The sequence below is a fragment of the Sminthopsis crassicaudata genome, chromosome 5, assembly GCF_048593235.1.
Source record: "Sminthopsis crassicaudata isolate SCR6 chromosome 5, ASM4859323v1, whole genome shotgun sequence".
Classification (NCBI taxonomy): Eukaryota; Metazoa; Chordata; class Mammalia; order Dasyuromorphia; family Dasyuridae; genus Sminthopsis; species Sminthopsis crassicaudata.
The window spans coordinates 268,173,704-268,188,189 of record NC_133621.1 but is presented as its reverse complement, the minus strand read 5'-3'; the positions used below and the strand labels follow the sequence as shown (position 1 = coordinate 268,188,189).

The 14,486-nt window shown below is 34.4% G+C and overlaps 1 protein-coding gene and 2 long non-coding RNA genes across 11 annotated transcripts in view; 2 read left to right on the top strand and 1 right to left on the bottom strand.

Annotated features, from left to right (window-relative positions):
* LOC141544603 (uncharacterized) overlaps window positions 1-5,959 on the top strand; it is a 133,254-nt gene extending 127,295 nt beyond the window's left edge. For all 6 annotated transcript variants that reach the window (XR_012482684.1, XR_012482686.1, XR_012482687.1 and 3 more), the window contains 2 exons: window positions 4,831-4,873; window positions 5,604-5,959. Coding sequence is in view for 1 of the 6 variants with exons in the window: in XM_074270983.1 (XP_074127084.1) it covers window positions 4,831-4,858 (28 nt within the window). In the remaining 5 variants the exon portion in view is untranslated. The remainder of the gene's footprint in view (window positions 1-4,830; window positions 4,874-5,603) is intronic.
* Window positions 1-11,882, bottom strand: part of LOC141544605 (uncharacterized) — an 82,488-nt gene extending 70,606 nt beyond the window's left edge. For 2 of the 4 annotated variants that reach the window (XR_012482692.1, XR_012482689.1), the window contains exons 1-2: window positions 11,722-11,820; window positions 5,438-5,532 (exon numbers count right to left, since the gene is read on the bottom strand). This is a non-coding gene — a long non-coding RNA (uncharacterized LOC141544605). Of the gene's footprint in view, window positions 1-5,437; window positions 5,533-11,721 lie in introns of all 4 variants that reach the window. The other 2 variants (XR_012482691.1, XR_012482690.1) reach the window with 2 other exon arrangements.
* A 19-nt stretch (window positions 11,883-11,901) lies between these two features.
* On the top strand, window positions 11,902-12,592 carry LOC141544604 (uncharacterized). Its single transcript, XR_012482688.1, has 2 exons — window positions 11,902-12,143; window positions 12,351-12,592. It is a non-coding gene; the product is annotated as an uncharacterized LOC141544604 (long non-coding RNA).
* The last annotated feature ends 1,894 nt before the right edge of the window (window positions 12,593-14,486 follow it).

Here is a 14,486-nt window from a genome sequence, read left to right as displayed (position 1 = left end):
GAGAACTTGCTACTACTTTATACACAGGACATTTCACTTTGCATAATCTCACAGAGAACTTATCTCACTGAAAACATCCTACTAATAGGTTATTTTATAATATATATATATATATATATATATATATATATATATATATATATAATGTTCTTATAAAATTATTATTTCAACAGTGATATGTAGCATGATGTATTCTGTCATTCCCAATTGAAGAGCATCCCCTTCATTTCTAATTCTTTGTCCTGAAAAATGAACTGCTATAAAACATTTTTGAATATATAGGCCTCCTTTCCCTTCTTAAAAATAATTCTATTTAGGAGACATGCCATATATTGGTATAGGTCAAAAGGTAAATAAGATTTTTAGGAACCTTAGAACATACTTCCAGTTTGCTTTACAGAATGTTTGAATAAGCTCACAATTCCATTAACAATGCATAAATATCTCCTTCCCCCGCACACATTCATTCCAATATTTGTCATTTTCCTTTTCTGCCCCATTAGCCAATTTAAAAGACTGTACCTCAGAGTTGTTTATGTCTAATTTCTCCGATCTACTGTTAGAAAAATTTTATATGACTATAAATAGCTTGATTAGTTCATCTGAAAAATGTTCATATCTTTATGATTTATCAGATAGGAATATGGCTCCTATTTTTTTTTTAATTTGGCTATAACTCTTACATTTGAGAAGTGAAGCTTTCATCAGATAAACTTGCCTCAAAATTCGTTGCACAATTACAATTGCTAATTTTATTCCCCACTAGGTTTATTCTGTTCTCTCTCTTATCACCCTGTCCCTCCTTAAAAGGTTGTGCCTTTTAACCTCCCCTCCCTCAGTATGTCCTCCTTTCTATCACTCTCCATCCTTCTCATACCCTGTTCCCTACCTCCTTTCCTGTAATATAGATTTCTATACCTGAGTGAGTATGGTATTTTTTCTTTGAACCAATTCTGATAGTTCTCTTCCTCTCTTCCTCTCCATTGTAAAATCAGGTTTTTAATTTCCTCTTTTCAGGCAGATAATTTATGTCATTCACCTCTCTCTTTCCCTTTTTCCCTAGTGTATTCCTCTCTTCTCCTTATAGTTTTAGTTTTCAAAATATTATCCCTTCATATTCAACTCATATCTCTGCCCTTTAACTATAGAAACTCCTTCAAACTGTCTGAATCAACTTCCCATGTAGAAAAATAACCAGATAATAACCTTACAAAGTCTCTTATGATTTTACTTGATTGAATATGCCCTTGGACTTTTTCTGAAACCTGTATTTGAAAGTCAAATCTTCTATTCAGCTCTAGCCTTTTTGTCATGAATTCTTGAAAGTCCTCTTATTATTAGTTTTGCTGAATAGGTAATTCTTTCTTCTAACTGCTTTACTCTGGAGATTATCATATTACAAGTCCCCAGTCCTTTAATATAGATGCTGCTAAATCTTGTATTAATCTGACTTTGGCTCAACTATACATAAATTGTTTCTTTCTGGATGCTTGCAATATTTTCTCCTTGATTTGGGAGTTTTGAAATTTCTTTTATTATTCCTGGGAGTTTTCATTTTGGGATCTGTTTTAGGAGGTTTCTTTCCATTTTTATTTTGCCTTCTCATTTTAGAATATCCTAACAGTTTTCCTTGGTAGTATTTTTGAAATTTTTCTAGGCTCTTTTTTTCCCATTATGACTTTCAGGTACACCAATAATTTTTAAAACACCTTACCCAGATTTATTTTCCAAGTTGTTTTCATTTTCTTTTTTCCCCCATTATTTTGTTTTTGTTTGTTTGTTTGCTCTGAAACATTAATATAAGTTACTTATTCTGGAAATGTGAATTTTGGTTATAATCCTCCCTCCATTGCTATCAAGAATATCATATTCTTAAGGTAGAATCCTTAAAGGTAGAAGTTGCTAAATAGTGTGTTATTCTAACTGTGATTCCCCTGTCCTTGAATTGTTTTTTTCTGGATGCTTGCAAGTATTTTTACCTTGGCTTTGGAATTCTGTAATTTAGCTGTAATATTCCAGAGAGTTTTCATTTTGGAATTCCTTTCAGGAGGTAATCAGTGGATTTTTAAATTTCAGTTTTACTCTTGGGTACTAGAATATCAGGACAGTTTTCCTTAATAATTTTCTTGAAAGATGATATCCAGACTCTATTTTTGGTCATGACTTTCAGGTAGACCAATAATTTTTAAATTATCTCTCCTGAATCTAGTTTGCAGGTTAGTTGTTTTTCCAATGAGATATTTCATATTTTTTTTTTATTTTTCTTGTTTAAGCGTTTTTATATGTTGACTTATCATAAAGTCATAAGCTTCCATTGTGCAATTCTCTTTTATATGGAATTCTTTTCCTTTGTGAGTTTTTGTACCTTCTGTCCCTACTGGCCAATTGAGCTAAAAAGCTAAAGGCATTCTTTTCCTCCTTAGCCGTTTGTATTTCCTTTTTAGGTATTTTTCTCAATTCATGTCCTAATTTTTTCTCTAAGTCTCTTACTTAATTTTCAAGCTTTTCAGCTCTTCCATGTCCTGAGTCTAATTCTTACTTTTCTCGGAGGCTTTGGATGTAGGAGCTTTGACGTTTTTATTTTCTGAGTGTGTTTTGATCTTCCTTACCACCACTATAACTTTCAGTGGTCAGAAGCTTTTATGTTCTCTGCTCATTTCTCTAGGCTACTTATTGCTCAGCTTTTACCTCTTTGATAATGTAGGGTTCTGTTTTCAGAGTGGAGGGTGCTCTGACCCAACTTTCAGGGATTTGGTGCATCTGTTTTCAGAGATTCTTCAAGGAACCTGACCACAAACACTCTTTTCTGCCTTGGAGCTTTTTGGACTGTCCTTGCTCCACTGTAGCTGTAAGATTTAGTGCGTTCAAGCAACAGAGTCCTATTTTGCTGATGCTGTGGTTACCATGTTTGCGACTGGGGTCACAGTAGCACTACCTATGCTGGGACGACTTGCCCTACTCCCACCCCTGGTAGCACAGACACTCTTCTGTGAACTAACATGTCCTTCCTGTTGTACCCAGGCAGAGATGTCCAGGAGCTCCCAGCACTGCTGCTGTTTCCACCTTGTGATGATGTTGTCAGGGCCAGGACTAGGGCTAGGGCAGGCCCAGTGACTAGCCTCCTACACCCTGGAGCCCCAGCCCTTTTCTGCTGAACGTCTAAGTCCTCTTTGGTGTTTTTGTCCTGGGATATCTGGAAGCTACCAGTAGTGCTGTGGATTGAGAAGGCCCACCTTGTGGATGCTGGGGCTGGGTTTAGGGCTGCACAGAATTTCCATTCTGGTGTCACAGATGTTTTCTGCTGCTCTTCTAAGTTGTCTTCAGCTGGAAAATATTCTACTCTGTCTTTGGGGATGTTCTGATGCTCTAAACTTTGTTTAGATTCCTTCTTTAAAGTAATTTGGAGCATTTGGGGAATGAGTTGGCTGAATTCTGGCTTTTATTTTGCCATCTTAGCTCCACCTTGAAAGAATATATCGTTGCTACATTTAAAAGCAGGAAAACTTGGATTCAAATCTCACTCTCTGTACACAAATGACTCTGAACATATTTGCATAGGTAGACATTCATATACATGTATGTAAATATGATACCCGTGTGTGTGTGTGTGTGTGTGTGTGTGTGTGTGTGTGTGTGTGTGTATAAAAAGAAGGTCTTATAGAGAAGAAAATTTAGAGTTAGATACTTATTCTGACTTTGAAACTTGGCCTCTACAGAGAGCATGAATGTGCTCACTGATACCGTATTTGGGACATTAGTCATATCTCACAAGTAATGAATTCCTTTTTCCTGGATATTTATGATGTTGCCACATTGATTATTGCTTCAGATGTGGCTGGTATATATCTGAGCCATTCTCTTGAATTCGGCCTTTAAAGGGAAACAGAAACTTTGGGATTCCCCCTTGTGGTGTCAGAGGACACATAAAACAAGTACCTAGTCAAGCCTATCAAAAGGGTAGGATCAAAATGCTCAACCCAGTCTCTTTGGTCAAATTTACTCCATATATATTGGAGATATCTTCAAATTCAAAACAAAATCTTTATATTTCTGCCATGTCAAGTGAATTAGGCTTTTCTTCATCACCCCTTCTATGTGTTATGGATGTACATATGTGTGTATATTTATATTTAATTTTTTCCAAGTATTTAATTTTCTGTTTTGCTCCATGTAAATTGATATACATTTTATATGTGGACTGTCTGTAGCTTAGTGAAGTATTAATATTTACAATTGTTTTAAAGTATAGGCTCATTGTTGATTTTCTTTTTAAAGAAAAATGTTATATTCAGCAAAAAAAAAAAATAATAGTAATAATAACAAGGGTAATATTTGCCTAGAGTAGAAGGCATATATATATATATCAAACCTGAGACATAACTACTATGCTAACAAAGTTCATATTTTTTGGTATATAATTAATAGTGATAAACTCTTGATGCTCTTAATAATAGTATCATCTTTTATTAGATCCCACCTTCTATATGGGCCCTCATTTCTGAGTGTGGGGGGTCACAAAGTTATAATTTGTTAAGGGTAAATATCTGATTTGTATATGTTTCACATATCTATATATCTGGAGTAAGATAAAAAATGAGTCTTTATTAAAAAGGGATTTGTGAGTGGAAAAAATTTAAGCCCTATTTTATAGCTATATATTTTCTGATGAATGACCAATAGTCAAACTTAATTAATGTGTACATTTATTAATAATTTCTTTGGATACCTGCAATTTATAAAAACAAATTTTGTGAGTTGTTTGGATTATCTGTAGTTCCTTATTCTTCATTTACTTCATTTTTTTGAAATATTATTTTAATGTTATTTCAGATTCAGCAGGCGATGGAAAACTCTGTAGCTAAAAGTGATGATGGTATGTTCAAATGATTCATAAGTAAAATGTCACCGTTTATGCTCTATCTGATTTGTGAATATACCTTTAAAATCCCCCTAAAGTGCTATTTCAATGGGAAGAAGAAGAAGGAGGAGGAGGAGGAGGAGGAGGAGGAGGAGGATGTTGTTGTAATAGTGAAATCAAAGTGTGGTTTGTATTTCTTCTGATAGGCAAATAAAATAATTGTCACAGTTCATTTCATTTTGAGCCCGAAGGCAATAATATTATAAATAGGAAATAGAGCTCGAACATAAGCATGAGCAGATAGACAACACAAGCAAATAGACTACTATGAACATAATTTTAATTGCAGTTCCTGTACCGATTGCTACTTCAGAAGGTAAAATGATAATATTAGGTGAACAATCTGATGAGTTGCTCCAATAATAGAAATGGACATTTATTCAGGATCTTAAACTTTGCATTTTGAATATATTAGCTGATTTGAAATTCCAAACAATCCTGTATGGTAGATGACTTCCAGAAAATCTTGAAGTTCTCTCTATGAAATATAGTCCTTAAAACCATGAACAAGTCACTTACCTTCAAAATGCTCAGCAAACTCTTAAGACTCACTTGGACCAATGACCATTTCCATGATTCTCGCACCCAAAATTCCTTGATATGATGAACCATTACTGCCAATACAAAAAATGCACATACACACACATGTATAAATTGCTTTTTCTTCTTCTTTTTTTTTCCACAGGTATTTCTGAGCTTCCATCTACATCTCGCTGGGCTTCACCAGTAGTATACAGTAGAAGGCCAAATCTGAATTGGGATCCAGTTTCCAGACCAACTCAGCATTACTCAAGAAATTTTAAAAAATATTAATGAACTTTAAAAAAAGGAAAAAATAAAGTACATCGAGAACTCTACTAACATCACTATTCATCAATTTGATATCAAAGCTCTGTATGTAAGACACAAGAGCTTTGACCTGCACAATCTAACTAGCTTAATTATAGAAATTTAGCATCCTTCCGCCATTCTTTTTCCTTCTCATAGTGATCAAGCTCAGTGTGACAGAGTTAATAATTAAATGCAAAGTCCCCCCCAAAATTCTTGTACCTCTGAATTAATCACTGGTTTAATAGCAACAGGTAATCATCTTATGACCACTTAGATCATCCAATTCATGACTTGTACCATTTCCTCACACCTACACTAAGGAGAAGCCTGTCCATTTGTGGAATATTTCTTACTTCACCCACCTTGCGACCCTGCTGACATATGATGTCACTCAACTATCACATGTCAATCAGTGGAATTATTCAATATCTATTATAGCTGTTCTTGAATGTCTAGACATCTAGCCTTATAAAAATCTGGCCCTAGAAAGAGGATGAATCTCAGATGGTGGGAAAGAGCTGAGATCCTCTTCATCACAGAGAACTGTGGATCCTTCCTTTGCTCAGAGTCACTTCCTTTGCTCAGAGCTCGATCTTAGGTTCTTGTGTGGAGATGGGATATTCTCAATTTCCACAGTGATAGCTCCTCTGGTGGGATAGTGATGCATGGGTCACAGCCTTTTTTGACCAATCCCTGCAAGGACTCAAAAAGGAAATGTTCACAAAGTGGCATTTTCATGCAAGGATCGTCCATGGACACTGACCCCTTGATATCTGCACATATATTTTCTGCGCCTGAGGTAAGTCTCATCCAGATTATAGAGTCTCCCTTGAATAACCCTAAATTCATTTTCTTTTAATAAGGCTCCTTATTTGTCTCAATTCATAACCTTTGGACCACTCACATTCTATTTTTATAAATATTATATGGCCCTCGTTTTAAATTTTTAAATGTGCACTATTGGTTATTTTACTCTATTTTTTTTCCCTTTATTTTCCTACGTCTGGGGAGATATTCAATAATGGAATTGCCAGTTCTTCATTTTCAGCCAGCTAGCTAATTTTGAAACTTTGTGTTGGTAGGGTTAAAATTATTTTTTTTACCTTTAAATTTATTTGACAAGAAGTAATTATTCTTCTCATCAGAATAAATACCTCCTATTCCTATTATAAATACACTTCTTGTTACTATAAAAAGATAAATTAAACGGATAATTTTGCCTATTATCCTATTTTGCTTTTCTGTCTACTTAATTACTTATGTGCTACAAAAAGGGAAGGAATATCAACCTGCTCTGATCTTGACTCAATTTTCAATGTGGCCATGTAATTGAAAACTGTAGTGAAGTTTTGCTACAATGATTCTATAGTGCAGTTTAAATGGTTTTTCATATTTTTAAGAAAAAGAAATAGATTCTAAACCCTGAAATATAATGTTGCTTGAGATCCTGTCCCAGAAGTGACTGGACAAGTAGTAATGTACAAGCCCACAATGTCTTATTCTATACAGATCCCATTGCCACATAATATAAGGCAAGTTCTTTGAATTATGTTTATGATATAAAATGAGACTGGAGCCAATGTGCCACCTCTTCAGCATTGAGGGATTGAATGTTTTTCTGCCTTTTTAAATGCCCCATAGCAAAATCGTTCCTGACTCTCTCTATCCACCTTAGGTGGAGGAGTAGATAATTTATTCTGTAAGAATTTAGTTAACTTTTTCTGACCCTCCACTTTTTGAAAACGTGTCACAGAATACCGTTTTATCCTTCACAATATGGCATGACATTTTTAGTTTAGTTACATTTTAATGGGGATAAAATTTTAAGAATCATATTTGTCACTCATAAAATTATTAATAGGTATGCAGTATACATTGTGCTCTATATCTAAGTCTTATTTTAAAATTTATCAGGGGATAGAGGGAACTCCAAATTCTTAGTTTGTTTATCAAAATGAATAGTCTTTCTGGTCCTAGACAGTTGAAAAAGCTGGATACAGAATTGAACGTTATAATAAGAAATCATGTACTTAAAACCAATTTCTGATACACATTGGCTAATAGGTTTTATAGAGGGTACTTAACCTTTAGTGCTTCAAGAGTCTAACTCACTAAGAATATAATTTGCAAAGAAATTTCCTATCAGGGGAGGTGATTTGTAGCATTATCAGTTCCAGGCAAATGAAATCTCATACTTACTTGAATGTACCTAGTTCAAAAGAAATCTAGCAACATGTTATTGGACGGATTGGAGAAAATACATTTTGGAGAATGGTTATGAATCAAATAATACAATAATGTATTCAGTGAAATGGGATAGAAAAAAGTGCTAAATTCACTGCTCATCTCATTGTCTTTAGACTATATTTTAGGGGAGAATGTCAGAAGAAATAATAGATATGCATTGTACTTCTTAATTTGTTTTTGTTTTTGTTTTCAGCTTTTCTCCCCAGGAAGTCTTGAAAAGAGAAAACACACTGGCTTGCATCAGCCTTTTTCTTCTAGGGACGGTAGAATCTGTATAAAAGGGACATTATTTTGGGACCTCTTGCCCATGGAGAACTACAACTATCTCATCCTAAACAGAACAGTCTTAGATATGCCCTGATTTACAAAATGGACTAAACAGCTCATACCATGTCATGCTGAATGTGGCAGGATTATACCTACAAACATTTGCACTGGGAAGAGTGTGTTGAGGAATGTAAAAGAAATGTGTTTTTTCTCAATCTACTTACATAAAAAACTCAGAGTAATTATGTTATGTCAGGTTGTTCTTTCTTTTTATAATAACTGCAAGAGAGATTGTGCTCTGTTAGTGTGAAGCAACCTGCTAATGAAAAGGTTAATTTAACCGAATCACTAACAGATATCTAAGACTTTACAAAAAACTTTTTTTCTACCATCAGAAATGTGATACTTAAGACATTTATCTATAGCATACTTCCATGTAAAGCGAGTCAGGTCTCAAAAAAAACAGTGTAGCAAAATTTCATAAATAATACTTTCATAATTAATACATGCACATCATGTATTAATATTTGTGTTTTAATTGTGTTTTACATTTTTATGAAATAGTGGAAGAAAATTCCTCAAAAGAATCTATAAATAGGTAGGCTTCATAGGAGGATAATATTTTAAGTAATTAATCCTCATGGTCCATACTTTTTTCTGCCCAAGGCTAACACTATTCTTGTGCCCCTCAAAAGACATATCTTCAATGCACAGAATTAGCTTAAGTAATGTGTGTGTATTAAAACATACATGATGCTTATATACATACATGTGTAGAAATACACAATCAAAGCAAATTACAAATACAAAGTAAAAATTGTACAAATAAATAAACATATATAGAAACATAAACACAGGTAGGTATGTAATTTTATGAGCATATATGCTATCCAAAATAAATCTGCAAATAACTGTATACAAATTATATATATATATATATATATATATATATATATATATATATATATATATATATATATATATGCACATGTATATATATATATATATAAACGCACATGTATATATATATATATAAATGCACATGTATATATATATATATATATGCACACATGTATAAGTATGCATGTGTGTGTGTTTATGAAGTTTTTAGCAGATTAGCAATTTTTCTGCTTTAGGGAGTTGCCTATTAACTATGAAAGATCAAGAATCTTGCTTGGGCTCACAAAACCAGTATGTGAAAATGGTAAAATTTGAATGTTTTATTTTTACTACAAAACCTATTCTATATAATACCTTAATATAATTATTAAGAAATGTTAATTAGATGAATGAAGAATGAACAAGCTATGTCCTTCCTTATGGCCACACCATGTATTAGCTACCCTGAGATAGATTCCTGCAAAGCCTTTTAAGGCACATCTACAGTGCAAATATGTATCCTCTCATAATTGTGGAAATTCATCTAAGTGACTAGGCAAAGGAGTTATCAACACGAGGTAGGGATTAGTTACTGGAACCAGGATCCTCAATATAGCTAGGAAATGGTATTGGAAATTTCTCAGCAAGGAGAGCAGCAATAGAAAAAAATACAAAAGCCTTTGCTGAGTGATTTCTTCTTAGAATTCTTGTGGACAAGAGTGGTAGAAAACTGCTTGTCACTTTGAGACTTGTACAGAAGTATTCTAGTTCCCAATTAGAGGTCTTAGAGGTCTCTGGGAAGGGGTGGCAAGTCTATTAAAAGGGCACAATGTTTCTTGAGCTTCTAGACATTGCAAAGCATTAGCTGTAAATTGGAATGATGGAGTAAGGGAGGAACGAAGGAAGATGAAGGGAAGGATCAGGAAGATGCCTAGGTGGAAAAAAACTTACGTGTGCCTACAAGAGTTGTTGCATGAGGCATAATGCCTTGATTTCTTGTCTTAGATATGCTAAAAATTCAGTCATAAAAAAAGAACCTCTTTTTTTGCATGAGGTTACGCTTAATAATGAGAACTTGATGGTCTTGTTTCAGCATTTACAGTATTCCTGATAATTTTTTTTACTTTTATTATTCCCCTTTTGGAGCTGTTTTAAAGTTTGCTCTAGAAGATTGTGGGAAAAGGGGAGCAGGAGAAGGATATGAACTCAAGGAGGAGAAGCTAATGAAATGTGAAGAAAATTTGGAAGTCTAAATTCTAAAGAATTTTGAAAGAGGCCAAAAGTTTGAAAGGTAATAATAAAGAAATTCAGGAAGCTTTAAGAAATTGATTTGACTTGAGCTGGAGGAGAAAGATTCCATCTTTAGTAGGAAAAGAAAGTGAGCCCAAAGAGTAGTATTGGAAGAATTGAAAGTAGACATAAGGAGGAAGAAGAGATGGAATCCAAATGAAAGAGGAGAAGACATGTTAAAAGAACAGGTATTTAACCAACATCACCCACCTCAAAACAAAATAAAGTCAAAATGGAAACATGGTTTGGGCATAAAGGATGATACCATATACAAATTAGGAGAACATGAGATACATTACATTGATTACATTAAATAAAAATGTTTTGCCCAAACAAAACAAACAGAAACAAATCTTTCAGACAGTATTTCTAATAAAGATCTCATTTCTCAAATTATAAAAAGAATTGTGTCACATTTATAAAAATACAAGTCATTCCCCAATTGATAAGTGGTCAAAGATTATGAACAGAAAATTTTCAGATGACAAAATTAAAGCATTTATAGTTCTATGAAAAAATGCTCTAAATCACTATTGATTAGAGAAATGAAAATTAAAACTCTGAGGTACCACCTCACACCTCTCAGTTTGGCTAAGATGACAGGAATATATGAGAAATGTTGGAGGGCATGTGGGAAAACTGGGACACTGAAGCATCATCGGTGAAGTTATGAAATGGTTCAACCATGCAGGAGAACAATCTGGAACTATGGACAATGGGCTATAAAATACATATTCTTTGACCCAGAAATGTCATTATTGAGAAGGAAATCATATCCCCAGGAAATCATAAAGGAGCGGGCAGGAGCCAGAAGCACAAATATTTTTAGCAGCTCTTCTTGTGGTAGCAAATAATTGGAAAAGAATTGGATGCTCATCAGTTGGTGAATGGCTGAACAAGTTGTGGTACATGAAGGTAATGAATATTATTGTCCTATAAAAATGATGAACAACCTGATTATTGAAAGGCCTAGAAAGATTAACAGGAACTAATGCTGAGTGAAACAAGCAGAACCAGGAATACATTGTACACAATAACAGCAAGAATATGGGATGATTAACTATGAAAGACTAGGTTCTTTTCAGTAGTTCAGTGATCCAAAGAAAACCAATCCATGCTTTGTTCACTTTTTTTTTTTATCTCTCCCATGGTTGTTTGTTTTGTTTTTTTTCCCCTTTCACTGTGATTTCTCTCCCCCAACACAATCCTTAAAGCAATATGTATTTAAAATAAACTTACTTAAACAAACAAAAAAGAATAGGTAATTAAAGTAACTCAATTGGACATACTTATCACAGAATTAGGACTAAAAAGGTGCCTCCATGCTAATAGAATCTAAAGAGGTGAGAAGAGAAGGGCTTTACCATTACTGCGCAGGGAGTGTGTCTGAGAATAAAGATACACTGGGTTTGAGTTCCCCTTTATGACATAATTGATTTATGACCCCAAGCAGTCAGCCAATTCTTGTGTCTCTTAGCAACTCTCTGATACACATCTTTTCCATAAGTTCCCTGCACTAATCATTTACAAGTCTTAAACCTCACACTTCTTGAATTTCAGATCAAACCTGACATCTTCATTCCTAGTGAATTGACAAATGTGGAGTTGAAAATCCCTGAAAGCAGATAACCACAGCAAGTGTAAAAAAAAGATGCGGCCAAAAAAAGATAAAGATTAATAATTTCTTTTTAAACCTTGTCAAGAGGCAAAGGTAATCATTTATTCAAATTATGGTTAAGAAATTAATTGCTGTTGTATTCTGTATCTTTTTTGATTGATTAGAAATATGAAAAGTATATGATTGTTATATAACTGTATATACATATATGTGTTAAACAGATCCAATAACTGATTTTATATGTATTTTACTTAAAATTGAAAGTACTATTCATACTAAAAAGAATCACTTGCCTTTTAGACCTGCAAAGAAAACATTCAATGAAAAGAATAAGGATTGTAAAAAAATGTAAAAAAAGGACCTTGAAGTACAACAAAGATTCAACTCCCCACTGGGACTCAGCATTATCTCTCAAGCTCAAAGATGGACCTCCAATGAAATAAGGGACTTTTCAATCATTTCTCTTGAAAAGATCACAACTAAACAATTTTGACCTATAAACATAACTTTCAAAAAAGCATTAAAGGATAAATTGGGGAAAATATTATCTCATTTTATTAAAAGGTTTACATTCCTATATGGGAAAATGATACTTTTTAACTTTTGAGAATTGTATCTTTTATTAGGGCAGTTAGAAACAGTGTGTGGGTATAAGTTAGTTTAAATCAATAATATTTTTAGAAATAGATAAATAAAACAATTCCACCATTAAGGGATGCTGGGAGAAGAATAAAAGGGGGGTAAAGTGAAATGAATTTAATCACATGAAGAGACACAAAAGACAAAGTAGTAGCAGGGGAGAAGAGAGCAGGATTCACACTATTTGAAGCTTAATTGATTTTTAAAGTCTTTTTAAACCTCTTCCAAGAACTTTTTTAATTTTTAAAATTTTTCTTTGTAGCTTTCTGGAAAACTACTTTGGTTTGTACCCTGATTTTTTTCTAACATCATAGTAGTTTTCCATGGCCAGATTATTTCTCTAGTTTTACTCATTTTTGATAATCTGTATTCTGGCTGTTGACTATGTTATACTTGGGTTTTGCCACACAGAGTAAGGTATATCTCAGACTCCTTTTTTTCTATGTTGTTGTTTTATGAATTTAAGGGGGCCTACTATTCCTTCCACTTTTTTTATAATCTGAGACCAGCTGTGATCAGTGCTCTTCCAGTTCATGCTTTGTTCTATAAGTGGTCTGAGGTACTCCCCTCCACTCCTGACATTGAGGAGGATAACCCAGCATTAATACCCAAGCACTCTGGTACCCCTGCAGTGTCTCAGGCAACTGGAAGAGCCAATTTATTTCTGTTACACCCCTATGGATTACTCTAACCTGGTAGCTCCCATAGAGCTACTCTTAATGCCTGTCCATCGGCGGCACGGCTAGGCCACACTTACCCGTCTTTGGGCCCCAACCCGGATCCCACAGAGACAGACCACCAAAAGGTAGGGGTGAAGCAAAAGAGAATTTTATTCTGAGATAGTACATATTTATACCCCACTGATGATATGGGGGAAAGGAGGAGGTCTTCTAGGAACCTGGCATAATGGGATTGGCCCAAGAAGAAGGAAGGAGGCGTGCTAGGCTTTGAGAGCACTAAAGAGGGAGGCGTGGTACCTGGAGTCAGACACTGTCTCTTGGGGCTATGCCCCTCCTCCACATAGGACTGGCCTGTGCCTCAGAACCTCTCATCCCTCAGGTCCTCCCACATGACTTGAACTGCATTCTTTGCTTCTAGAGGCTTTTTAACCCTTACAATTCCCCTGCCTTCAAACTAAAACTTTACTCTTTTGCAAATGACAAATAGCAGGGCCTCATCCTATTGTTCCTTCATTGCAGAGAGCTCAAACTGTCAGCACTCTGGGCTTTGAATTTGAGGGCCTCCAAAATCTTCTCCACATCAGCCACCCAATCCCCACACTATCTGTGGGATCAACCTTTCTAAACTAAAATGGCAACAGATTTAATTTCCTTGAAGTCTTGTTCTTGTTGAATAGGCAGTCACTATTCTTGGCTGTCTGCACTTCAATCAGATCAAATCATTATCCCAGTAGGTCATATCATTGCTAATGTCCTCCAAAGTTATCTCAGACTGCCCTATGATTTTAATGCAACTTTGATTATTTCCACTGCTCTAAAATTTAATCTCAGCCATTATTTGTAAGAGGATTTAAGAAAAGCAAGTATTTTTTTGCTAAGTTCTTCCATTTTTCCTCAATTCTTCCTGTTTGTACACATTCCATAAATACTCAATTTAATTCCATATTTCCCAACTGCTTTTCTATCAGTCTTCCTTTATTCTACCAGCAATCAGCTCTGACTTTTCTTCAGTCTCATCTTAGAAAACTTTAGACATTTTAAACCAGATTTTAACTTTTGACTTAATGGAACCAAACTTTGGTAGGGTTAATGTGTGGTCCAGTAAGAAATTTCATAT